The sequence below is a fragment of the Neomonachus schauinslandi genome, chromosome 1 (genome assembly GCF_002201575.2).
Source record: "Neomonachus schauinslandi chromosome 1, ASM220157v2, whole genome shotgun sequence".
Lineage (NCBI taxonomy): Eukaryota > Metazoa > Chordata > Mammalia > Carnivora > Phocidae > Neomonachus > Neomonachus schauinslandi.
The window spans coordinates 148,674,585-148,700,053 of record NC_058403.1 but is presented as its reverse complement, the minus strand read 5'-3'; the positions used below and the strand labels follow the sequence as shown (position 1 = coordinate 148,700,053).

At 54.9% G+C, this 25,469-nt stretch overlaps 1 protein-coding gene across 4 annotated transcripts; it reads right to left on the bottom strand.

Moving 5' to 3' along the window:
• Positions 1-107: 107 nt before the first annotated feature.
• On the bottom strand, positions 108-23,657 carry PLCD1 (phospholipase C delta 1). 4 transcript variants are annotated; one of them, XM_021677560.1, is made up of 16 exons: positions 19,519-19,636; positions 18,627-18,872; positions 15,081-15,245; positions 11,420-11,648; positions 4,221-4,350; positions 3,896-4,127; positions 3,093-3,294; positions 2,851-2,995; positions 2,623-2,772; positions 2,371-2,529; positions 1,993-2,152; positions 1,676-1,792; positions 1,122-1,300; positions 900-1,032; positions 676-825; positions 108-539 (listed from the first exon to the last, which is right to left on the bottom strand). In XM_021677560.1, exons 2-16 carry the CDS (start codon positions 18,721-18,723, stop codon positions 454-456), a joined length of 2,334 nt encoding a protein of 777 aa, XP_021533235.1. In that variant the 5' UTR covers positions 18,724-18,872; positions 19,519-19,636; the 3' UTR covers positions 108-453. The 4 variants fall into 4 exon arrangements, with proteins under 4 accessions (XP_021533235.1, XP_021533236.1, XP_021533237.1 ...); XM_021677561.1 differs by lacking the exon at positions 19,519-19,636 and having other exon boundaries at positions 18,627-19,118; XM_021677562.1 differs by lacking the exons at positions 18,627-18,872; positions 19,519-19,636 and adding an exon at positions 23,511-23,657 and having other exon boundaries at positions 109-539.
• Between the last annotated feature and the right edge of the window lie 1,812 nt (positions 23,658-25,469).

Sequence of the window (25,469 nt, the reverse complement as noted above, 5' to 3'; positions counted from 1 at the left end):
TTGTTTCTCCTTGGTCCTTCCTGCCCAAGGGGACAGACAATCCTCATACAGTGTCAGTGTGGGGGACGTGGAGAGAGAGGTGATGGGGCTCCAGTGTTTGCACACACACACACACACACACACACACACACGTGCCCTTTACAGGAACTTTCTGGCATTCAGGTAAAGAGACCACAGGACTTAGTCATAACTTTTATAAAAACCCTCGACTCAGGGCCAGGCCAGAGGGCAGAGGGCTGCAGTGCTTTTCCTAATGGAATCGAGGAGAGCTCCAGGGACTGGGCCAGCTCCTGAGACCCCAGGGAGGCAGCAGCACAGACGTCTGTTAGAGCTGAAGGCAGTGCAGGGCCTCTAGCTCCAAGTGAGAGGTGGGGAGCAGCCACACCAGCCCTCTCCCTACATGGGGACAGAGGGCCTGGTCTGCCTGGAGCAGCCCCATCAGAACCCCCAAACCTAGTCCTGGAGAGACACCTTCACAAAGAGGGTGGCAGATGGGTGCTGGTCTCCGTTCTTTGACAAGAGGTGGACATGGCGGTATCCTGGCAGGGGGATGGGCAGGAAAGAGCACACGGAGAGTTCCAGTCACTCGGTGAGGATGCTCCAAGGGACAACGGCCCCGGCCCAAGATACCAGGCCCCGCCTCCTCCACCTTGTCGTCCCTCCCCCTCAACAAACCTTGCTTGAGGCTGCCCAAGGGGATGGTGCTCTGGCCAATGAAGTCGTTCTTAGAGGACGCGTCATAATCCTCCACCACGAAGCGCAGGAGGGCAAGCTCAGGCACGACCACCTCAAACACGAACTCTGTGTCCCACCATGGGTTGAAGCCTGGCAGTACAAGCCCCACGTCAACAGTGCGGACCAGCTCCAGGGGCCGGGCCCCACCCACGCCCACCAAGTACCATTATTGGTGACTACGGCAGTCTGGCGGCTGGCCACGTCCCGGCCCACACCGTGGATCTCCACCGTCACCCTGGGGTCCACAATTGAATTCTTATTCTTGTTGACTTTCGGCAGCTGCTGCCCAGAGATGACCTGAGCACGGGCAAGGGACAGAGAGGGTTCAGGAAGGGTAGCGGGGAGGGAGGCCCACGGGCTCCTGTCCCTGCGGTGGCTGGCCGTACCCTGACACTGAGCCGCTTCCGGGTCCACCAGGGCCCCTGAGCCAGGGCACGTGAGTTAAAGGTAGAATTCGGGTCTCGCAGGAAAGCAGGCTTCAGCACGTAGCCACACGCCCCGTTGTCCTGGAAGCGGCCCTGGTACACATCCATCTCTGGGCCAGGGGTCTGGAAATTCAGGGCCACTGGAGGCAGGACAGAGCAGTCATAGGCTGTGGGCTGGCCCGGGGGCCCTAGAGCCCAGCCTACCCAGGGTACACTGAGGCCTTAGGGTAACATGGCGTGGCAGAAGCAGGGTCCGGCATCACTCCAATGCCTACTGCCACCCTGCCACCGTCACCGACCCACCACGCCAGCCCACATTCCATTTCTGGTGCCAGAATTCAAAGGACGACTGTGCTAATGAGGCGATTTCAGACCCTGACTTGCTGGCAGGGGCATATGTCCAAACCGAGACTACTAGTGCCTGAGCCCGCAAGTCCCTCCCCAGAGGCTCCTGACCCCTGGCCCTCTGGACTGAAACCCTCAGCCCGGCCTCCTCAGCCCCTGCCAGCGCATACCGATCTGGCAGCCCCCGTTCCACATCTCCACGGGGCTGTAGTTGGAGGAGTCTGTTCTCCACCCAGCAGGATAGATCCTGCTCAGGCGACTGACATTGTGGCGAACAAAGCTGTTTCCTGAAAAGGGTGTGTGGGTGGTCAGAAGCACAGGCCTCCCGGTGAGCCCCAACCCCATCCCACCCCTGCCCCCCGCCCCCCTCTGGTAACAGCAGGGAGTGCTGTGCACTTCCCCGAGTAGTGGAGCCAGGCCTGGCCCAGGCCAGTCCAAATGGTCAGACGGATTGCCAGCACCCTGAGAATGCAGGGCCGGGGCTCACCTGACTCTTGGAGCAGTCGGAGGGCGCGGTTCTCAGAGAAGGACACCATCTCATAGAAAGCCTGCCCTGGGGTGCCAGGGCTGGGGAAGCCCCCAAAGTGGACACTCTTGCAGTAAATGACCATATCGGAGAGCTCCTTCACTAGCCTGAGCTTGTCCTCCTGGGGGCCATGGGGAGGCCCAGGTTAGATTCAGAGGTTGGGGCAGGTGGGCACTGAGAGAGCCAGAAACCCAGACATGGAGAGACAGAGAGGGAGACAGACAGAGAGAGGGGGGCAGAGGGTCTGAGTGGCAGCCACAGAGAACTGAGACAAGGCAAACATCCCATGATGGGGGAGGGCCCCAGGGCTGCCCCCTCCCCAACAGCTCCCCCTCGAACCCTGGACTTGCGCTGCACGCGGCTCCTCACGGCCTCGTCCTCCATCTCAGCAGCCTCATCCTCATCAGACACGACAGTGGCTTCAGGGCCACCCTCCCCGCCAGGGGGCAGGAGCCCCCCCAGCTTCTTCCCCTTCAGCAAGATCTTCCCCTTCAGTTGCTAAGAAGGAAGGAGCAGCTCGTCAAGACCCAGCTGGCCTCCCAGCCAGTCCACCTGCCCTCTCGTCTGGGTACCCCCATGCCCACCGCGAACCTCAGGGGAAGGCAGACTGGTGGTGACCCCGTCCAGTGGCCGGTCCAACAGCATGGGGCCCAGGATGGTGCGCAGGTGTCGCGCCATCACACGCTGCTGCTCCAGGCTGCAGTGGTTCTCCAGGGACAGGATGACGGGGTAGGGGGACGCCTGGAGGCCCCAGGGCAGGTTAGGAGGGGCGGGCCGCCCGTACCGCGGCCCTCCTCACCCGCCAGGGGCGCGCGCAACCTTGAAGGCGTAGTCCCGGATGGCCCTGAGCACGTCGCAGAGGAGGATCTTGGAGGTGAAAGTGTAGCCGTGGTAGATGACCGGCTCCTGGTTGGGGCCGTCCCAGCAGTCGAGCTCCAGGCAGCGGCAGCCTTTGCACAGCGCCCTGCGGGCAGGCGTGGCGGCTAGGCCCTCAGTGCCCGGCCGGCCCCGCCCGGCCCCGCCCCCAGGCCGTCCCGCCCCGCCCCCGCCCCGGGCCCCACCGGATGTAGGCTTCGGTGCTGCTGGGTCCCGTGAGCTGGTCTTCCAGCAGGTACGTGTTGTGCGAGGAGGACATCAGGTAGTGGCTGAGTGGCTGGCCCATGTCCTGGTAGACCCGCCGGTGCGCCAGGCTGAACGCGCTGCCGTCGGCGGACAGCAGGTACATGAGGAAGCCGTCCTTGGTCATCTGCCGCTGCGCCTTGGCTGCGAAGGACGAGGCCTGCGCGTCAGAGCCCTTCCCGCCAGGCCAGCCACCTCCAGGAGACCCTCCGGGCGCTACCGCTCGGGGAGGGGAGCCCCCAGCTGTCCCTGCCTCCCTGTCCTGAGCTGGACCTTGATAGCTCTCGGAGGGGGTGAGTTTGAGTCAACCATCAGACTGTGACTACCCCAGGGTGGGGCCCTGTCTTCTCCTCCTCGGTCCCCCACACTGTGAGACCGCCTGAAGCCGGGGCCTCATCTCCTCCTTCTCTGGGCCTCCAGACTGAAGCCCCTCCAGGGAAGGGCCCCGTCTGTCCATCTCAAAGCCCGTCCCAGGATGGAAGCAGGAAAAGGGTTTGCTTTTCCAGCCTCCTCTCTATTTCCTGGAGGAGGAGTCCACAAAACCCCCTGGAGAAGGAACCAAGAGAGGGGTGGTGATGCTGGAGCCCTGTCTCCCATCTGCTTGCTTTCAGGGGGCAAGCAAATACTGACCAGGGTGCCCCCCTTCCCTCCAGCTCCCTACACTCGGGCTGTAGTCTCCCCAGGGGTCTCCCAGCACGGTGTGGCCCCAGGGACTGCAGGCCAAAGGCCCCAGCCAGACTCTCACCAGTCTCACTGGGCTCATAGCGCTCAATGAGGGAGAGGGCCAGTGTAGGCCCTGCCGCCTCCTCCCGCTGCTGGTGCTGCAGGAACGTCACTAACTGATCCACCGACAGCGTTTCCCTGGAACCGGCCGCCTCGGCAAAGGTGCGATCAATCTCCTCCCGCTGGGTCAGCATCTTGTAGAAGGCCTCAATTTCATCATCCTCCAGGGAGTCCGTCTGGGAGTGGTCACATTCCTGCCAGGCCGGGGGGGCAGGGCTCAGAGCATGCTCCCCACTAGGGTCCCGGGCCCACGGCCACGCAGACCCAGCCCTCACTCCCTGCCTCACCCTGAAGATCTTCCGGGCATAACTGTCATCCACTTGGATGTTGAGCTCCTTCAGGAAGTTCTGCAGCTCCTTGAAGCTCATCTTGTTGTCCTTGTTTTTGTCAGCTTTTCGCAAGCAGGAGTGAATCCAGCTGGGCAAGAAGTAAGGAAAGTACCCAGGAGCCCGGATACCCCCCAGGTCCCAGCTACAGCCAGGTTTCAAGCCCAGGGTCAACTCCTGGGCCCAGATGGACGGAGATCACCTACAGACAAAGTTCCCTGCAGGCCTGACATACTGCACACCAGCATTCCAGGGACAAGACCGGATGGCCTCTTCAGAGGAAATGATACATCCGATTAAGGGGGCTTTTTTCTGTTTACTGGCTTTGAACCCTTTCACATTTAAAAAAACAAAACAAAACATTTATTTTCTCACTGTGAAAGAGTTCGCTATAGACAACTTACAAAATGCAGAAAAGTAAATAAATAAATCCCCCATAGTCCTGTCACCCAGGGATAATGCCTGTTAACGTTTCAAGGTATGTCCTTCTGGTTTTCAATACGTAATCGTGAGCCAACCTGACTAAAGCACTTGAGGCTTATTTTACAAGAAACAGCAAACTTGAAGCCACAGATCAGAGAGGATATCACAAGCAAAAATGAAGCCTGCATCATGCTGTCCCAATGGGGGCACTTAGCCCCCACTTCTCCATTACCTCTGGCCCCTCTCCTCTCAGACTTGACCTGGAGAAGTCAAGAAAGAAGACCTCCACAGTACATCCATTAAAGAACAAAGACAGTGAAAACAATTTTTAAAAAAACAACAGCAGATTTTTAGAAGTCACAAAGGAAACAACATAATTGATGCCATGTAAACTTTAAATAATTCTGAGGGTCAAATAAAGAAAAAAATAAAGCTGTCCAGAAAACACGATGATGACCCTAATAACTAAATGAGAAAAGGCCATAAACTGACCTTTTGCAAACATTCTTGGTAATCAAGATATTAACAATTTGCAAATGAGATGCAATTTCTTTTTTTTTTTTTTTTTTTAAAGATTTTATTTATTTGACAGAGAGAAACATAGCGAGAGAGGGAACACAAGCAGGCGGGGTAGGAGAGGGAGAATCAGGCTCGTCGCTGAGCAGGGAGCCCAATGCGGGGCTCGATCCCAGGACCCTGGGACCATGACCTGAGCCGAAGGCAGACGCTTAACGACTGAGCCACCCAGGCGCCCCGAGATGCAATTTCTTAAACTCTAAGATCAGCACTTTAAAAGTCTATTACCCAGTGCAGGTAGGGGTGAGGTGACATGGACATCCCATCCACCACTTGGATAAAGGAAAGTGTTCAACCCTTGGTAATGTGATGCAGAGATATAGCTAAAGCTCGAAACCACTACATCATTGGACTCACTAATTCCACTTCTAGGATTCTATTGGTAAGGAAATACTCCTAAATACCGAAAGCTCTTAGGAACATAGTTCTTTGCAATGTTACTTATAGTAGTGAAAGACTGAAAATAAATGTTCAACATTAAAAGAATGGATCACTGGGCGCCTGGGTGGCTCAGATGGTTGAGCGTCTGCCTTCGGCTCAGGTCATGATCTCAGGGTCCTGGGATCGAGTCCCTCACCGGGCTCCCTGCTCCTTGGAAGCTTGCTTCTCCCTCTGCCTCTCTCTCTCTCTCTCTCTGTCTCTTATGAATAAATAAATAAATAAATAAATAAATAATAATAAAAATAAAAGAATGGATCACTAATTTATAGGGCACCTACTCAATGGAATATTACATAGTCACTACAGCTTTTTATGGAGACTATACTAACACAGGGAAATAATTATGACATAACAGTACACAGAAAATGGATACAAATGTAAGCTCTCCACTATTTTTGGCAAATGCATCATTAGGCAAATTGAAATGCAGAAAAAGAAGATTGGAGGCAGAACCCAAAAATTGGCAGTTTCATTTTGTAGGCCTTTAAAACTTCATTCTGGGGCACCTGGGTGGCTCAGCCGGTTAGGCGTCCTACTCTTGGTTTTGGCTCAGGTCATGATCTCAGGGTCAGGAGATTGAGCCCTACCTTGGGCTCTGCACTCAGTGGGGAGTCTGCCTGGAGATTCCCTCCCCTCTGCCCCTCCCTGCACACATGCACTATCTCTCTAAAATAAATCAATAAATCTTTTTTAAAAATTAAAAGAAAACTTCATTCTAACACAGCCATATTTTATGTATATGTTTACATGAAAAAATAATTATGGCAGAATTCCAGGTTAAAAAAAATCAGAGCAGTCCAGCCAAACATGAGGTCCCCATGCTGATTGTTATTCAGCAGGCTGGGATGGATGGCTTTATGATCTCAGGGGCTGGGCAACAGAACCCTCCAGAGGGCACAAGACTGCCCAAGAATAAGCCTACACTACAGAATTGGACTTTTAAGAAAGCTCAAAATCAGGCAGAGATAGCATTGAGAAAAAATACTTAAAAATCTATGAAATGCTGAAAAGCACAGAGTAAGGAAACAGAGCTCAAGTATATCCCTCAAAGCAGTTGGATATACACTAGCAATGAATAATCAGAAAATGAAATTAAGAAAGTAATTCCATCAAGTAGCCTCAAAATGAATTAAAATACTTAGGAATACATTTTTTTAATGTATAGCTTATACTCTGAAAACTACAAAACAATGTTGAAAGAAGTTAAGGAAGATCTAAATAAATGGAAAGATACCCATATTTACGGATCACAAGATTTGACATCATTAAATAGGGAATACTCTCCAGATTGATCTACAGATTCAACACAACTACACAACCCCTATCATAATCATGCTGGCTTCTCTGCAGAAACTGATCCTAAAATTCACATGGAACGTCAAGGGACCCAGAATAGTCAACACAATCTTGCAAAAAAAAAGAACAGGCACCTGGGTGGAGCAGTTAAGTGTCCAACTCTTGGTTTCAGCTCAGGTCATGATCTCAGGGTCATGGGATCGAGCCCTTGGAGTCTGCTTGAGATTCTCTCTCACTCTCCCTCTGCCCCTCCTGCTCCTGCTCACTCTCTCTCTTTCTCGAAGAAATAAATCTTAAAAAAAAATAGAACAAATTTGGAGAACTCACACTTCCTAATTTCTAAACTTACAAAGTTACAGTAACCAAACCATTGTGTACTGGTGCAAGGATAGACATAGATAAATGGAATAAAACTGACAGCCATGAAAATAAACCCTCTTGGAGCACCTGGGTGGCTCAATCGGTTAAGCGTCTGCCTTCAGCTCAGGTCATGATCCCAGGGTCCTGGGATGGAGCCCCTCGTCGGGCTCTCTGCTCAGCAGGGAGTCTGCTTCTCCCTCTCCTTCTGTCCTCTCTCTATCTCACTTCGCTCTCTCTCAAATAAATAAATAAAATCTTTAAGAAAAGAAACCCTCCTATTAATGGTCAATTGATTTTTGACGAGGGTGTAAAGACAATTCAATGAGGAAAGAACAGTCTTTTCAACAAATGGTGCTGGGACAACTACCTACATTCTAAAAAAATGAGGTTGGATCCCCCACATCACACCACATACAAAAATGGATTCAAAATGAAGCAAAGACCTAAATTTAATAACTAAAACTACAAAACCTTTAGAAGAAAATAATAAGAGTAAACATTAGTGACTTTGGGTTAAGCAAAGCCTTCTTAGATATAACATCAAAAATCACAAGCCACAAAAGCAAAAAGTAGTTGAATTAGACTTTACCAAAACTAAAAACTCACGTTTCAAGTACCATCAAGAAAAAGAAGAGAACCTACAGAAGAGGAGAAATTATTTACAAAGCATAATTATGATGGGACTTATATCTAGTATATTACACAACCCTTACAACTCAATAATAAAAAGACAAATAGCCCAATTACAAACCGCCAGGGATGTGAATAGACATTTCTCCAGAGAAGATACAGGAAAGCAAATAAAAAAAACAATGCTCAACTGCATTAATCATTAGGGAAATGCAAATCAAGACCACGATAAGACACCTATCAAAACCTAAACCAAACCAAAACAAAAAACCCAGAAAATAACAAGTGTGTTGAGGACTTGAAGAAATCGGAACCCTGGTGCACTGTCGATGGGTGTATAAAGTAGGTCAGATGCTGTGGAAAACAATATGGTGGTGCCTCAAAAAATTGAAAGTAAAATTATCCTGTGATTCGGTGACTCTGCTTCAGGGTATATACCCCAAAAGAACTGAAAGCAGAGTCTCAGATATTTGCACAGCCATGTTCGCAGCAGCATGATTCACAACAGGAAAAAGATGGAAGCAACCCAGGTGCCCATCAATGGATGAATGAAGAAACAATATATAGTATATGCAGACAGTGGAATATTATTATTTGGTCTTAAAAAGAATGGAAATTCGGACACCGGCTACCACATGGATGAACCTTGAGGACATTATGCTAAGTGAAATAAGCCAGCTGCAAAAAGACAAATACTCTATGATTCTACCTGTCTGAGGTAGCTAGGGTGTTCAAATTCAGAGAGACAGAGAGTAGAATGGTGACTGCCGGGGGGCCGGGGCTGGGGAGTGGGGATTGGAGGTGGGAGAATGAGAAGTTGTTGTTTAATGGGGAAAGAATTTCAGTTTTACAAGATGAAAAGAGTTCTGGAGATGGGTTGCACAACAATGTGAAGGTACTCCACGTGACAAAAATGTTTGAAAGATGGTAAATTTTATGTTATGTAGATTTTACCACAAGTAAAAATTTTTAAAAAATAAATCCATTTTATTTTATTTTTTTAATTAATTTATTTTTTTTAAGTCTTTTTTTTTTTTAAGATTTTATCTATTTATTTGAGAGAGAGAGAGAGCACATGAGAGGGGGGAGGGTCAGAGGGAGAAGCAGGCTCCCCGCCGAGCAGGGAGCCCGATGCGGGACTCGATCCAGGGACTCCGGGATCACGACCTGAGCCGAAGGCAGACGCTCAACCGTCTGAGCCACCCAGGCGCCCAAAATAAATCCATTTTAAAAAGAGCTTAACAGGCGCCTGGCTGGCTCAGTGGGTACAGTGTGCAACTCTTTTTTTTTTTTTTTAAGATTTTTAATTTATTTATTTTAGAGAGAGAGAAAGAGCTTGCATGAGCAGGGGGAGGGGCAGAGAGAGAGGAAGAGGGAGGAAATCTCCAGCAGATTCCCAGCTGAGCACGGAGCCTGACTCGGGGCTTGATCTCACGACCCTGAGATCATGACCTGACCTGAAACCAAGAGTCAGACACTTAACTGAATGAGCATCCAGGTGCCCCCGAGCATGTAACTCTTGATCACAGGGTTGTAAGTTCAAGCCCCATGTTGGCTGTAGAGATTACTTAAAAATAAAATCTTAAAAAAAAAAAAAAGAACTTAACAACAACAAAAAATGGGCAAAGGATCTGACAGATATTTCCTCAAAGGATCTGATAGATATTTCTAGAAATAACCGATAAACACATATAAAGATAGTTGACATCATTAGCTATCAAGGAAATGCAAATCGAGACCACAATGAGATACCACTTCACACCCCCAAGGATGGCTAGGATAAAAAAGTAGTAACAGTACTAACAAGCCTTAGTGAAGATGTGACACATTGGAACCCTCATACACTTCTGGTGGGAATGTCAATTTCCTCCTTGGAAAACTGGAAGTCCTTCAAAAGGTTAAACATACAGTTACCATAAGACTTATAAATCCTAGCTATATACCACACCAATGTTCATAACAGCATTAATTCATAAAAGCTCCAGAGTAAAAACCCCACTGTCCATCAACTGCTAGCTGGATAAATAAAATGTGGAATAAGGAGACCATGGAATATTACTCAGCCATAAGAAGGGATGAGGTACTAATTCACACTACAACATGGAGACACCTGAAAAACATGCTCTGTGAAAGAAGCCAGTCACAAAAGACAGTATGATTCCATTTATATGAGATGTCCAGAAAAAGGCAAACATAAAGAGCCAAAAAAAGTAGATCAGTGGTTGTCTAGGGCCTGGAGGGTTATGGGGAAATGGGGCCTGGCTGCTCAAGGGTATGGGGTTCTTTTTAAGGTGATGAAAGTGTCGTAAAATTACTTATAACCCTGTGAATATACTGAACAGCATTGACGTGTAACTTTAAGCAGGTGAATCACATGGTATGTGAATTATATGTCAATAAAACTGTCATTAAAATAAAGGAGCTGGAGCTGGTTCCACCCTAGTCCTCTGTACCAGAAGGCTGACCACTTTGAACCATAGGCTAGTGTGCTGTTGTGCATCCAGATTTGGAAGTGAATTTGGTTTTTTTTGTTTTTTTTTTAAGATTTTATTTATTTATTTGAGACAGAATGAGAGAGAGAGAGAGCTCATGAGAGGGGGGAGGGTCAGAGGGAGAAGCAGGCTCCCCGCCGAGCAGGGAGCCCGATGCGGGACTCGATCCAGGGACTCCAGGATCATGACCTGAGCTGAAGGCAGTCGCTTAACCAACTGAGCCACCCAGGCGCCCTGGAAGTGAATTTGTTTTAAGCTTACAGGCTGGCCTGCACACGAGGCCCAGGGAAACTTGATCACTCCCCAAAGAATGGCACAGGGGGTACCATGGCCTTCCAAATTCCCAGAGAGAAAAAAATGTAGTAACTCCAAGAAACATGGTTCAAACACTCAAGACTCGGTCTCGCATGGAAGCTGCTGCCATTAGCAGAACTCTGTGCTGGTTCTGGGGGGGAGAAGAGGAGACAGCGGGGGCTGCACTGAGTAGACCAAACAGGGCTCCAGGTACCTTCTCAGGGCTCAGGACTAAACTGTGTTCCCCCCAAATCAATATGATGGCATCTGGGGATGAGTCGTGGGGGGCTTACATGAGGTCATGAGATGGAGCCTTCATGATAGAATTAGTGCCCTTATAAGAGGAGACACCAGAGAGCTTGTCTCCCTCCTCTCTCTCTCTCTCTGCCATGTGAGGACACAGTGAGCAGGCAGCCCCTCACAAGCGAGGAAGAAAGCTCTCACCAGAACCCGACCACGCTGGCCCCCAGACCTCAGGTCTCCAGCCTCCAGAACCGTGAGATTCATTTCCATTGTGTGAGCTGCCCAGCCTCTGCTATGTCCATATGACGGCCCAAGCTGGGTATCTTCCACACGCAGGCTGCCCTGGTGATGACCACAGCCAGGATCCACAGGCTGGGCCAGAACCCACTGCCACCAGAAGGATACTGCTGCAGCTTCTGCCTCTGGTCCATGGAGCCCGAGTGGTGGATGATCTTGCGCAGACCCTGCACCCAGTGCTGGGCCTCAGCCGGCGACGGCGCTATGAGGTCTAGTGTGTTGCGCTGGTCCTTGAAGACAATGGAGAAGCAGCGGTCCTCGGGCACATCCCGGGCAAACTTCTCCATGCCCTCCGTGCGGTGCCCCTTCCGCACCTCCTGAATGTCCTCAATGGAGACTGCAAGAAGGGGATAGGTGGCAGAGCTTCAAGGCCAGTCCCTGCCCCCGGTGTGGCCAAGGCACAGCGTGGGGACACAGAGCCAGGGCTGGAGCTCAGGCCTGGATCCAGAGACAAGGAGGGGGGCAGCAGGATGGACAAGGGGAACACAAGGGAGGAAGGAAAACAGAGACCGAGATGGAGAAGGAATGTGACACACAGCTGTGGTGGGCAGGGGAAACACCGGGGGGTGTGGGGGTGGACAGAGGGAGAGACTGACCCTAGAGAAGGGCACCTGGGACCCCAGGCCCTGCTGTTTCCAGGCTGGGAGGGACTAGGGCAGGGCAGGGCTTTTAGAGATGGGGAGAGACCATTCTGGAGCTTGGAGCCTGTGACGGACAGGATACATACCCTCCTAATCGCACTTGAGTTTGGACCACCCTCCCCTCAGATGGCTCTGAGAGCCTGCAGGCCCCTCTCCCGACCATGCAGGAGCCCGGAGCCACCCTCCGGCAGCCCTGGCCCCGGGGTGCGGGGGCACAGGGAGAAGTGCTTGTGCTGCGGCATGGACACGACCTTGCCCTGCGTGTGTCCATGTGTGTCCACGTGTGTCCTGACCTCAGGGATCCGCTTGGCAAGAAGAGTGCAGGAAGGCTCTTGCCCTCTAGGACCCCAAGTGGTGCCCCTTAGGGGTCTGAGAGAGTCCATCATTCTGCCCTTAGGAACTGGGCGGAGAGCCCTCCTGTCACACCCACACCTTCCAAGCTTCAGGGAGCAGCAAGACCCTAGGGTGCCCTTCCTGGCCTGGCTGGGAGCCAGTCCCACCAGCTGGGCTCATGCTAAGCTGCCCAGCATCAAGGTCCAGGCTCCACCCCTGCCCCACCTGTGTCCTGAGCCCTCCACATCCCTCTGTCCTGGGTCCTAGAGCAGCCCCAGCTGCAAGCTCACCTGTCCTCCCCATGCCTGCCTGCACCCTGAGTGCCCAGAGGCCTCCGAGCCACCTGCAAGCCCCACGTGAAGGACACGTACCCAGCCTGGGCAGCAGGCTCCGAGAGTGGGACTTGTGAGCCCCGGGCCATCTGGGGTGCAGGGGATAGCCCCGCTTAATCCCTCTGTCCATAGCCTCCTGCGCCCGCTAGGCTCAGGCCAGCTGCCGCTGCCCCGGGCTGGGAGTGAAAACAGGAAACCTGAGCCGGGCAGCTCCTGGGCCAGCACCCCCACCCGCACCAGAGAGAAAGTCCAGATGCCTGCACTGCTGATAATACCTTGTCTGCCTCTGGAGGCCAGAGTGGAGGGAGCGTAGCGGTGGCAGGATCAGGGCAAACTGAGGGAGCAGAGAGAACTGGGGGCGCTGCTCCCCTCCTCCCTCACCTGGCCTCAGTTTCCCCGAGGGTAGAGTGCATTTGGGGACAACAGTCTCACTGCTCCCCTGGAGAAGGGAAGCAGCCAACAGGCATGCTCAGCCGGAGAGCCATCTCAGTGTCTCTGACCTGGAAGAGAGCCTCTTCTGGCCACATTCCTCACCTGAGCACAGCTGGTGCCTGACCCCGCACCAGTCACCCCTGCAGCCCCTCACTCACGCCCCTTCCTCAGTCTCGGCCCTGCACCTTTGCTCACACTGGTCTCCTGCCTGGAAGGCTCCTCCTGCCTTTGTGCTCACAGCTCTCCCAGTATGAGGGGCTCATCTCACCAGCCCAGGTCCCCTACTCTTGTCTCTGCCCCCATGCCCGCTGCCGCCCAGTAAGTGCCAGGCACACACGGGAAACCAGGCATATGTACGGGCTCTCAGGAATCCCCAGAGCTCAGAGAGCAAGACGCCAGTTCCCACTGTGCCGCCCCCCACCAGCGTCGAACAGGAAGCCCCATATCAGGGCTGAGGCCCATGAAGGAGCCTGGCTGGTGCCACCGACAGACAGAGGCCAGACAGAGACGAGGTCTGGGTCACTCCCATGCTGTGTGACTGACATGCACTCGGGTGGTTTTCGGAGAGTACTTCAGGCTCTGTCGGCTTTAACCCTACCCTGCCTTGCTCAGAAACCTTCCATGGCCCACAGCCCCAAGGCCCCCTGCCTGGCTCTCCCCATCTGACCCTGCTCTGACCCTGCTCTGACCCTGCTCTGACCCTGCTCGTGTCCTGACTCACCTCTGACCCTGCTCCAGGCCATACGGCCAGCAGGAGATACTTTCTCAGGTTTCTACCCAGTGTCATGAGGCCCGGTAAACCCTGCCTGGGCACCTCCCCTTCCTCCTGTCCCCTCTCCCATCTGGAGCCTGTCACCTGTGTCTGACCGCACTCCCCAGTGGGCTGCCCCTGCTCCTTCCCCCTTCCCCACCACGGCCAAGGGCAGGGGTTTGGGTTGGGTGAAATCCAGCAGCCGACAGCCAGCCAGCCAGCCAGCCAGCCAGCCAGCCAGCCAGCCAGCCAGCCAGCCAGCCAGCCAGCCGTGTGTGGCTATTTAAATATAAAGTAGCTAAAATTCAGTAAAATTAAGAATTCAGTTCCTCAGTCACACCTAGCCACATTTCAAGTGCTCAAAGGCCACAGGTAGCTAGAGGCACCCATACTGCACAGCACAGATACAGAACATTTCCGTTATCAAAGAAAGTTCTTTTGGGCAGCATTGGTCTAAAAGTTTCCCACCAAGTAAAGATGCAGCGGGGACCTCTCATTTTACAGAATCTTTAGGCCATTCTGTGTTACAAAGCAGCTAACCTGCACAGCTTTCTCTGTGGGGCCTTGCTGCAGGCACTCTCCATTTGCAGGCCTGAGCCTTGGGTTCCAGGGCCTTTTCCAAAGCTTCCAGAAAATCCTCAGATCCAATACCCTCAAGGGAGCTGCCCAGCTAATAAGGCCTCGCTCCACTCCACCCTACCTCTCTGCTGTGGCCCCAGTCCCGGGAAGGAACTGCCTGCTGCGGCCCCACCTCATATCCTGGCCGCTGATACCAGGAAGGGCCTTATCTGCCCCTGGACTTTGGGCTTGGCTTTTGGCCTCACTACACCTGTAGTCCTAATCCACCCAACTTCCCTCCTTCCCACATCTGTCTAGGTGGACACCCTGTGCGTTCAGACAACACTGCCCAGAAACCTCCCTATTTCTGAGCCTGGCTTTCCCACCTGTGGTCACAGTTATGTATCCTTACCCTCAAAAGGCTTTAGCCTGTCCATCTCTGGTCCTCCATGACTGCCCTGTCTGGCCCAGACTAGGCCTCAATTGCCCTATCGGTGATTTAACTAACTCTTCTCCCCCACCCTTGCCAGCTTCAGTTTCCCTGTATCTGGTCCTGATTGTGTGACCGACCTGGGCCCCACTAGGCCAGGCCTGGGTTTCCCTATTTGTGGTCCAGGATTGACCTCCCCACCCCACCATTCCCTGCCCCAACCAGCATCCGATTCCCCGTGCAAGCATAGGATCCACACTCTGCTCCCACCCTACAGCCCTGGGACACTCACACAGCTGGGACTCCGGGGTCCGCATGACCTTGCGGGACTCCTGCCAGATGGTCTTGCAGTCTTCCTGCAACTTGTAGAAACGCTCTCTCCGCCATGAGTTGGACTTCACCTTCAGGAGCTGGCTGCCCTTTAGCAGTGCCTGTAGGTCCTCGTCATCCTGTAGGCCTAGGGGGCAGAGCTGGTGAGATGCCACTTCCTCCGGTGTCCCTGCTGCCCCAGGTCCCATGCTAGCTACTCCCACCTCTGGACCCTCTCCGAGAAGGGTCCCACTTCTTACCAGCCTCACCCTCCGCTCTCCCTTCCCTTCTCCCACCTTCATCCATGCTCCAACCTGATCCTGGAGCCCTGCCTCCTCCAGGAAGCCATCTCTGATTGCCAGCCAAGGCCATGCAAACCTTAGGACACCCACCCACTCAAGGCTACACTTTATATACTGTGACCTGCCATCCACAGCTGAATGGACAAGGGGAAGCAGCTAATTCCAGAACATCTGGTTCTGGGGAACCAGATGCCTGGGAAATGGCCTGGCTCTGTAAAACAAAGTGTGCCCCTCCTGGTCATACCTAGGGGTCAGAGTGGTCTGAAGGAAGCTGGGACCAAAATATCAGGCCGAGCAGGAAAGAAAAGGTCCGGAGGTAACAGAAGTTGTAGTTCTTGGTGTCAACACTATGGTTGCAGTAGGACCCTCGTGCCCATCCCTGCCACGCTCACCCTGCTGCCCCCACCCTGACTTCCACCTGCTTGAGTAGGTCTCTGATCCTTGCCGCCAGAAGGGAGAGATGAGCCAAATGTGGCCTGGGTTTGGCCCCTGGGATGCCCCTGGCTCTCCCTGCCCACCCCGTCTCTGAGTGTCCTGGGTCTGGGATCCTCGGGGTATAATAGTCCTAAGGCCCAGTGCAGCCTTCTCAGCAGCTGAGGCAGGACCTGGCCCGGGACCCTAAGTGAGGACCAGACCCTAGCTGCATGGCCCCTCCTACCCAGCTGTCTTCAGGGACCCAGGCTGGCCTCCTCAGCATGGGCTCCCAAAGATACAATGCCCTTTGTCCTAACAGGCCCAAGCAAGAGGTACCAAAGGGGCACTAGGCCTGGCCCCCCAGGAGCCCTCATCCCCGAGCAGAGCCTGTATCAACTGTGATCAAGGAGAGACCATGTCCCACCTTAATGATTCATCAATATAATATAGAGATAGATGCATCTAGATTCAGATCTATCAGCTGAGCCAGATGCAGTCCAGCAGCCAGCTCTGCTCAGAGCCAGTTGACCATCTCACCTCACTCTGTCCCCAAAACTATAACTATGTGGCCCTTCAGCAATCTTTATCCTCTTGCTCCAGCAGAGCGGTGGCATCAGGGACCGTGTCAGTCCAGTCTGAACGGCCTGTGACCAGGCCTATAAGCTTTTCTTTTCCAAGCCCAGATCCACAGCCCCTGATAGGCTCTCCAGCTTTATCCATGCCCCCCGCCCCACCAGCCTGCCCCACACACCCATAAGACCTAGGGAAACTTCTGAACCGCTTCCCCAGGCCTCAGCCACCCATACGCTCTCTATCCCTCCCCAATCTCCTGTCTTCACTAGGGACAGAGCCCAGTGCTAACAACCACCCATGACTTTAGGCAGCTCCCCTCCCCCGTGGCTCCATTCCCCCATCAGCACTGGGTGAGAACAGCGTCGGAAGAGGTGTCTGTGAGCCACTTCAGAGGTGATGGTCTGATGTGCCTTCTTCCTTTGTCCCAAGTCTCCCCGCACTTCTGGGAGACCCCTCTGTCTTAGTATGAGCAGCATCCCTTCAGCCCCAGGGGAGGTTCAGTGGAGAAGGGGGCTCCTGCAAGATGTCCTAAACTGTTGGCTGTGTGTGTGGCGCTTGGAACCAGAGGACGGGAGTTCCCAGATGCCAGAAGAGAGGTCCTCAGCCTCTGCTGGGGTATTCCATTGTCCTTTCTGAGCTGAGGTGTAATCGGCAGGGGCATCTCCTTACCCTATGCCTGCCCCCTGCCCCCCAAGCTGAGCACTCATTAGGACAAGCCATTGCCAACAACAGAGATGGTAACGGGGGAGGGGTTGGAAAGTAGAAGGTGAGCCCCACCCTCCGGTTCTGGAAAACACCACGGGGAGATGACATGTTCATCCTGTCCTGGAGCCAGGCTGTGGCCTTGTCTGCGGTCAGGCAGAGATAAGACCCCTGGCTGCTGACATGGCTTCCGGAACACGGACCTCAGCCCCGAGGTGGTCCTTGATAATAGCCACCACCTTCTGGGCCATTAGGGAACCTGGGCAGGCACCCCCAGCTCTGAGTCTCATCTGCAGCCGGCCCTTTTATTTCTGAGGCCCCTGGGCTGCCCGCCCTGCCACCCGTGCTCCCTCAGCACCCAGAATGTTGATGGGCACTCCTCGCTCAGCCCCACTCACTCAGCTTCAGTACCTTCTCCTCCTGTGGGAGGGGGGTGCTAAGGGGCCTCTACCTCAGGGGCCCCTGGGCTGACCTGGCAGCCTCACCAACCCGCTCAGGCTGGCCGCACAGAGTGAGGTGGCCATGTGGAGGAGGGCACAGGGTGTGCAGGTGCTAACAGGAGGCTGAGGGGGGGCCCCACAGCCATACAAAGCTACACAGTTACACACGGCCGCACTCAACACACCGTGCCAGAACATCATCCTCACAATGGTAATCAGAGCAGCTACCATAACATTCATGGCCAATATTTGAATAAGATACTGCTCTTAGCACATGTACTTAATCCCCCCAACAACCCTATGAGGAAGGCACTATCATTATTCCCATTTTACAGATGAGGAAATTGAGGTTCAAGGAAGTTACATGGCAGAGTCAGGACTCCGAAGCCTGCCCAAGGGTGAGTGCTAGGAAACATTACCTTATGCAAGTCACCGCTCAGGTGCACTGAGCAATGTCAGAAAATCCACAGAACACATACTGTAACACGGAATGACAGAATCGGTCCCCCGGCTCGCCCACTGTCGGTCTGCCTCCCACAGTCACCAAGACACAGCATCACCCTGGACCACACGCGGCCACACTGGTGCCACAATGTCACACACTTGGTTATACCGCATTACACATCCTCATTGCCGCGCAGTGGCCCCACGTACCACGTGAGGGACAGAGCCACCACCAGATTACACACTGGGTCCCCCACTGTCACACTTGTCACGCACACTTGCACACCATCACACTGGATCACGTAGGCTCGGAAAACCATCTCGTTACACAGTCGTACCAGTTACACACTGAGCCACATAACTAGTAGTGCCTCAGAAATTTGTAAACAGGAGGGGTTGGGGTGGTTAGGGGTGGTAAGGGGTGGGGGGCTTTGGAGGGGCTCAGGTAGATCAGGAGAAGTGACCTATCCCACCCACCCACCCACCCCTGGCCCCGAAAATACTCCACATGCCACCCCTGCAAACACAGCCCCACAGTGGGTCTCGCACTCACAGGAATAGTAAACAGGTCCACTCAAAGGATGGAAGGCACACAGTCTACATCCTGCCCCAGCTGCCTTCCCAGCGGAGCTCGGTGCCCCCTGCGTTCCTTACCCAGCCTCTGCCCATTGAGCGCCGCCACCCTGAGGCTCTGCTCCTGCAGGTAGAGCTCCCTGGAGCGGCTTCGGCTCGGGATTCCCAGGCATTGCATGACGCTCCTCAGTGCCTCCGCGCCACCCAGCCTGGCCCGGGACAGCGCAGCCTCTAGAAGGCCCTGGCAATGGGGGCGGAGTCCGGGCGTGGAGGGACGGAGTCAGAACCCAGAAGGAGAGGCCAGCCTGGAGGGGCGGAGCCTCGGCCCTAGAGGCGGGGCGTGAGAGAAATCAGGGCTGAAAGGGGCGGAGACAGACCCTAGGAGACGTGGCCAGTCCCGGAGGGGCAGGACCTTTGCCCTTGGGGGCTGCGGCAAGGGCAGACTCCAGGCGGGGAGAGGAGGAGCCAGAACCCAAGAGGCGGAGTGGGACAAATCTATAACCCAGGAAGCAAATCAGTGGCGAAAGCCAGAGCCCAGAAAGGCGGTAGGGGGCGGAGGCACAGCCCCAGAGGTTGGGGTGGGAGGCGGGGGAAAGGAGCAGGGTCTGGGAGGCGACGGGGAGGCAGAGCGTCACTTAGGAAGCCGGCCGGGGGCGGAGCTAGGGCCCAGAGAGCGACCCGAGGGAGGGCCCCGCACTGAAAACGCGGGGTTCGGGCAGGGAGGGGCGGAACCTCGGCTTTGGAGGCGGTGTCCCACCAGGGGGCGGTGTCCACCGGGGGCGGAGCCCGAGTCGCGAATTCGAAACACCTACTGGGGGCCGGGCGGAGGACGAAGTTTGAGCGAGATTGAGAACAGGGGAGATCGGGTAGCCGCGGCCTGGGTGGCCAAGTCTGAGAGGACGGGATGGGGCGGGGTCAGACGGAGCCGGGAATGGAGCCTGGGGCAGACCACCAAGTCCGCCAAATACTTTACTTCAATTACTCAACGAAGTTATTGTAATTCAGCTGGCTGTTGCCTCACAGGCAGACCTGTTTCCTTCTCACAGTTTCTCCACCCGAGTAGGGTAATCTCTAAGGTTCCAAATGCGAATGGAATTCTTGAAAAAAAAAAAAAAAAGGCTGATCTTAAAAATGAATCCATTAACGCAGGCTTGCTTTGATGAATAGATGAGAACTACTGCAACTTTATACAAAACTGTGCTGCCAGTGTGCTCGGGAACAGTGGGACCTTTCATGTAAGTTACAACTTCTCTTTCATGCCCCCAGCCCCTACTGTGTGCCAAGGTCAGGACACCACCCAGAGGCCTGACTCACCCCTCTCTTTTACTCTCTGCCTCTGACTAGTTCCTCCATTCGCTTCACTGCCGCTCCAGTCCCCAGCACTGGCAGTGAGTCACCGTCAAAGTCAAAACCATTAGCACGGCCAAGCAAAGCAACACTAACAATAAACTGAAGCGCAGAGTGACTTGCCTACGGTCGCGCCACAGAGAATACATCAAAAGAACGTGTGTTGGTGTAGATGAGCTGAAATACGGGCCCAAACAAGTTGTTCTTCATTTGGAGAGGGAGGAGGCAGAGGGTAAGGTGAACCTGTTTTAGAGAAACCACACAAAGGTTCTCATCCAGAGGACCAAGAGCCCCGCCCCGCCCCGCCCCACCCCACGCCAAGGACCTACGGATAGAATCACATCTCAATATCATTTGCTTCCTTTGAATTCTCATGTATTTTATTTTATGCATTTAAAAACATGACCCTGGGACGCCTGGGTGGCTCAGTCACTTAAGTGTCTGCCTTCGGCTCAGGTCTTGATCTCAGGGTCCTGGGATGGAGCCCTACATCATCTGGCTCCCTGCTCAGCAGGAAGCCTGTTTCTCCCGCTCCCTCTGCCCCTCCCCCTGCTTGTGTGTGGGCGCGCGCGCGCTCTCTCTCTCAAAATAAAAATAAATAAAATCTAAAAATAATAAAAATAAAAATAAAAACATGACCCTGAGGAGGGGTCCACAGGCTTCATCTGACTGCCAAAGTGGCCTATGGCGCGAAATGTTAAGATCAGTGTGGATCAGTGTGTGTCTGTGGGTTATGGGTCTGGAACCCCGGGGACAGTTTTGAAACATAACTGAGGTGAGTAGGAGGCTGGCCACCCCAACTTGCTATGATGGCTCTGGAACCATTATCTTTTGGGGGTACTGGCTCTCTTGCCAACCTTGAGCTCCTATGCCCATCCATGCTTTGTCTTCACGATGTCCCCTGTAAATAGGGTGTTACTGTGCCATGGGTGGGGGGGAAAAGGGGCCCAAAGAGGCAAAGGGACGTGCTCAGGGTCACAACATTTATAAATACAGGCAAAATGAGGACTGCAGTCCAGGTCTCCTGGGGCCAAGATGAGGCCCCTCCTATGGCCTGCCTTCCACTTTTACAAATGCCAGTTTTGACAGTGGGGCAGGGTGGATTTGAGGTAGGTAAAGTTAGTGAAGGTGGACGTGTTCAGCGAGGGGAGGGCCTGAGAAGTAGTGTCCTTCTGGGTACATCTGGAGACCTGCTGGCGAGGCCAGTGCAGGCCTGGCTAGAATGGAGACAGCAGAGGCAGTGGAGGAGGGGGAGGAGGCCAGGGGAATGGAACATCAGTCTGAGGGCTCCAGAGACACCAGAAGGAGGCCCTTGGTTCTTGAGCCCTGTTCTGGGCACATTTTTCCTAGCAACAGACTCCCTTATGGTGCCCCCCTCATCTCCCAAGAATGCACAGGGCATGGTCACTTGGGTGTGGGCCTCCTGCAGGAACACAGCCCCTACCGAGTGCCAGGCACTGTTCCCATTGCCTTCTATATATGACCTCATTCAGTCCTCACAGCAAGCCTATGAAGTCGGTAGTGTTCTTGTCCCCTATTTCACTGAGGAAACTGAGGCACCAAGAAATCAAGGGATTTGTCTGGGATGAAAAAGTCAAGGCCTGAACTCAGTCTGCCTCCAGAACCCATGCCTGTAGCCTACACTGCATCTGCACACATCTGGGGTGAGGACGTAGGGGACATCTCATATCTAGGGAGGCTCCGTGGCCCCCCAGGTGTGGGGAGGGGGGGGACTTTCTGCAGCTGACTGCCAACTGCCCAAGCCACATGTTCGGTGCTGTGGGGCCCCAAATCTGAAAGGGGTACAGACTCTCCAATGGAAGCACAGGGCACAGTGACCACCCCTTCCTGCCATCAACTGCCCTTGCCAGGTTCTTGCTTTCTGATCTGGTTTGCAGGAGGGACCAAGGCAATTAAGGGAGGGTAATTCTGGGTGATGAGCTTGAAGTGGCAGGGCCTTCCGGGAAAGAGCTTGGGGTTGCAGTGTTCCCGCCAGTCCCGTAGGAAGGGCTGGACAGAGTGAGGCATTTGGAAGGCAGGTCTCAAACAGAATGGGCCAAACCCATGCCACAGTGCCTCCCCGTAGCTTCCTTTCCAGGGAAGACACCGGGGGAGAAAGACTGGCTGAAGGCACAGATGCCTGAGGATGGAGCCCATTCCAACATGAGCTGTGCCAGAGACAACCGGAGGGCTTTTAGGAGATTTGAGTGTGAGACAGGCCCAGAAGAGGTATCACTCTGCAAGGTAGACAGCACTAACTAAGGGATGATGAGAGAGAAAGCAGAGGTCTCCACTGTGGTCCTCTAAGCCATCCAGACTCCCTTCCTGCCAGTCTTGCAGGAGCACTAAGGACACCTTTGGTCTGAGAAGATGAAGCACTGGAAGGGGCAGGGGTCCCATGATCCAGCTGGATGAGGTTGCCTTGAGGAGCCCAGGCCAGTGGTGGGAGGGTCACAGCTCTGGGCCCTGAGCAAGGTCTCTTCGGGCCATGGAGACCAGGTCTAGGCCAACCAGGAAACACAAGACAGACTAGCGGCTGGCTGAAAGGAACATCTCCTATGCCCCTGAATTCCAGGGGGTCTCTAGTGGGCAGCTGGAGGGCTCTGCCTTTCTCTTTCCCATCTATCATCTTCATGTATGGTTTAGATGGACAGGTGGTGGGCACTGAAGTCTCCCACCCCAGGGATACTAGAAAACAGGGCGATACGGTTAAGCAGTGATTGGCGTAAGGGGCAGGTTTTGCTGAACTGGCAGATGATCTCAGAAGCCAGGAGGGCAAGACACCCTTAAGAGTGAGTGAGTCCCCAGGCTGGAGCCGAGAGATGCCAGACCAGGCTGGGGGGCCCCACCTGCCAGAAGCCACTGCTGCTCTTTGTCCTGGAGGGACAGCAATACGGCAAGGACTGTTCCCCGGTGGGTCAGAGGGACATAACTAGCTGGACAAAGGGTGGAGCTGCAGGCAGTTCGAGGTGAGACTCGGCCTGGTCCCGCCAGGAGGGTGCGCGGATGGGAGGATCCGGCCGCTCCTACCAGCGTGGGCATCGCTGACAGGGATTTCTGCGCTGAGCAGTTACCGCCGCCCAGCCCGACCTCTGCCAACCTTGCACACCTCCTCGTCTCCTCCCCCGCCCCGCACCCCCCCGCCACAGCCACGCGGCCTGACGCGGTCCAGGCAGCCTGGGCTTTGGGGAGCCTCTCCAGCGGGGCCCGGACGGTGTGGGGAGAACCTGGTTATTCGTGGATGCTGGTTCCGTCCCTCCTCGGCCATTCCGTGCGCGCTGGACCACGGAGCCCAGCCTTCTGAGACCAGAAAAAGGCAGAATCCTTGAGGCGGGGTCTGGGGGTCGGGGTTCGCCTTCAGGGAAGTCTTCAGACCCGCACCCTCCCCCCACCTCCGGCCAGATCTGGGGGACAAGCCCAAGGTCTTGCCTGGCAGTCCCACCCCGAGAGTCCCCCGCGCCGAGATTTCCCCAATGCAACAAAAGAGTCGAGAGGCGGGCCCGGGGCGGGGCGGAGGGCGGCCGAAGGAACCTGGGGGTCCCCGGCCCAGGGCCCGGGAACGGCTTCGCGCGGGGTCGGCCGATGCAGGGTCTGCCCGCACGCCGGCCAGGAACTCACCATGCAGGGTCAGGAAGTCCCGGCCCGAGTCCATGCCCGACGGGCGGCGCAGCGGGAGGGGGCGCCGCGGGACACACGCGCGCGGCGACTGCGCCGGCGGCCTCGGGTCCGAGCCGAGTGCGGTGAAGGGACCCGAAAGGACTCCGGTGGGCGGAGACCGGAGGTGGGCCCGGGACACCGCCCCGCCCCCCCGGCCCCGCCAACCCGGGCCTATCCCCGCCCCCTCTGGGGGATGGGGGGGGGGGGGGGGGGGCGCCCGCAGCTGGGCCAACCCTGGCCGGGGCTAGTAGGCGCGCCCAGGCCAGAAATAGTCGGATTCCTCCCGCTTCCTCCGCCGCCGCCACCCACAGGCGTGGGCCCTGTCATTACAGCGGGCGGCCCGGCCCCACGCCCTACCTGTGGGCGCTTCTCCGGGTTTGGGGTGCCGCTCGAAAAAATCTGGCGTCATTCTGGGAAAAGGACCGCGTAACTTCCGACGCCCAACTGGGCTGTTGCGGAAGGGAGCCTGGGCGTCCGGGCGTCCAGCAGCGGCTCCCCGGATCTCTGCTTTCCCTTCTGCAAAATGGGTGCGCGGGCATGGGTTAGGAGGTCCTCGGAGAGGTATGCCTAAATCTTGTCCGGAGGAGGGTCCTCTCCTCTCTCGATGGGAAGTTTCTAACCCCAGGAGCGCCTTTGGTGAGGGCTGGGGCGCAAGCAGGGAAAGCTTACAGCAGTTGGGTACGGGGAACTCACCTTTGAGCCTCTCGCACACCAAACCCCTGGTGATCTGTATGGCAGAGTGGTGGGACAGGACATAGGGGTGGGTTACATCTCCAGGGTCCCTTCTTTGGGTAGCCTCCCAAGGGGCTGTCTGAACAAGGGGCCTTTAGGCCCCTACAGGGAACCCCCCCTTGCTCCCCTCAACTCTTGCCACCCAGATACCCTCTTTATAGGGTACCCATATACCCCCAGGGAAAGTCCAGGAATCCTGCTGCCCACCACCCTTTGGGAGAGTCCCTTGGGAGAGCCCCCAGAAGGCCTCCCAGATTGAAGGGTGCTGGGCCCACCAGTGAATCACCCAGGCTTCCTGAGCACTGATAAAGCCATCGTGAGAGTCTGGCAGAAATCAGTTGGACCCCTCTTGGAGGAGAAGGCCTGGCTCACCTTAACTCTCTTTCCAGTACAACCAGGCCTAGGTGGCCTTGAATACCTCAGGGAGAGATATAAGCCACAGGGCAGGTCTTCCTGTCCTGAGGGTCGAGCCTGGGTCGGGACTTAGGGACTTCGGAGAGGCCCCCCCCTCCATTATGCCTTCCCTCCACATAGAGGGCCTAGCCCTTTATCTGGCACTCATTCTGGTGGGCCTGTCCTTCAGTAAGAGTGCCCCCTGGTCCTGACAGGCCTGTCAGAGCCCTCCTTGGTTTCTCTTCCAGTCAGGGATGAGCATGTCCACACTGGCAGGCCTGACTTTGGAGTCCGGTGGGGGGAGAGGATGAGGGGGACTGTATCCCCCCCTCCATCCTAGGCTAGGACATATGTCAAAAGGTCTGCCCTCTGGGGGCCTCTGACCTTCCTGGGGGCCTCCAAGCCCCTCTACTCAGCATGTCAGTCCTCAAGCCCTGTTCCTCTTCCGAGGCAGAGACGCGATGAAATTCTGACATCAGCAGTTGCCTTGGCTTCATCTCAAGCGTCATTCCTGTTGATCCACGTCACCTCCCAGCTCCGAGCCCCATGCTCCAAACTAGGGCATTATTTGGGACCATGGCCTCTCCCTCTGCCCCAGATGCCTCTGGGGTGGGGCCTGCAGCCGGGCCCTTCCTTTACATAATCCCATCCCTCCCCTCACAGGTCCTCTTCTGGCATGGGGCCCAAGCTGAAGCCTCCTCCCTGGCCTGAGATGGTTAGGTGCGGCTGACTCAGAGTTGGCACATACAACCAGGTTCTGCCGGAAAAGAGGACTGGGCAGCGCCCTGCTCAGAG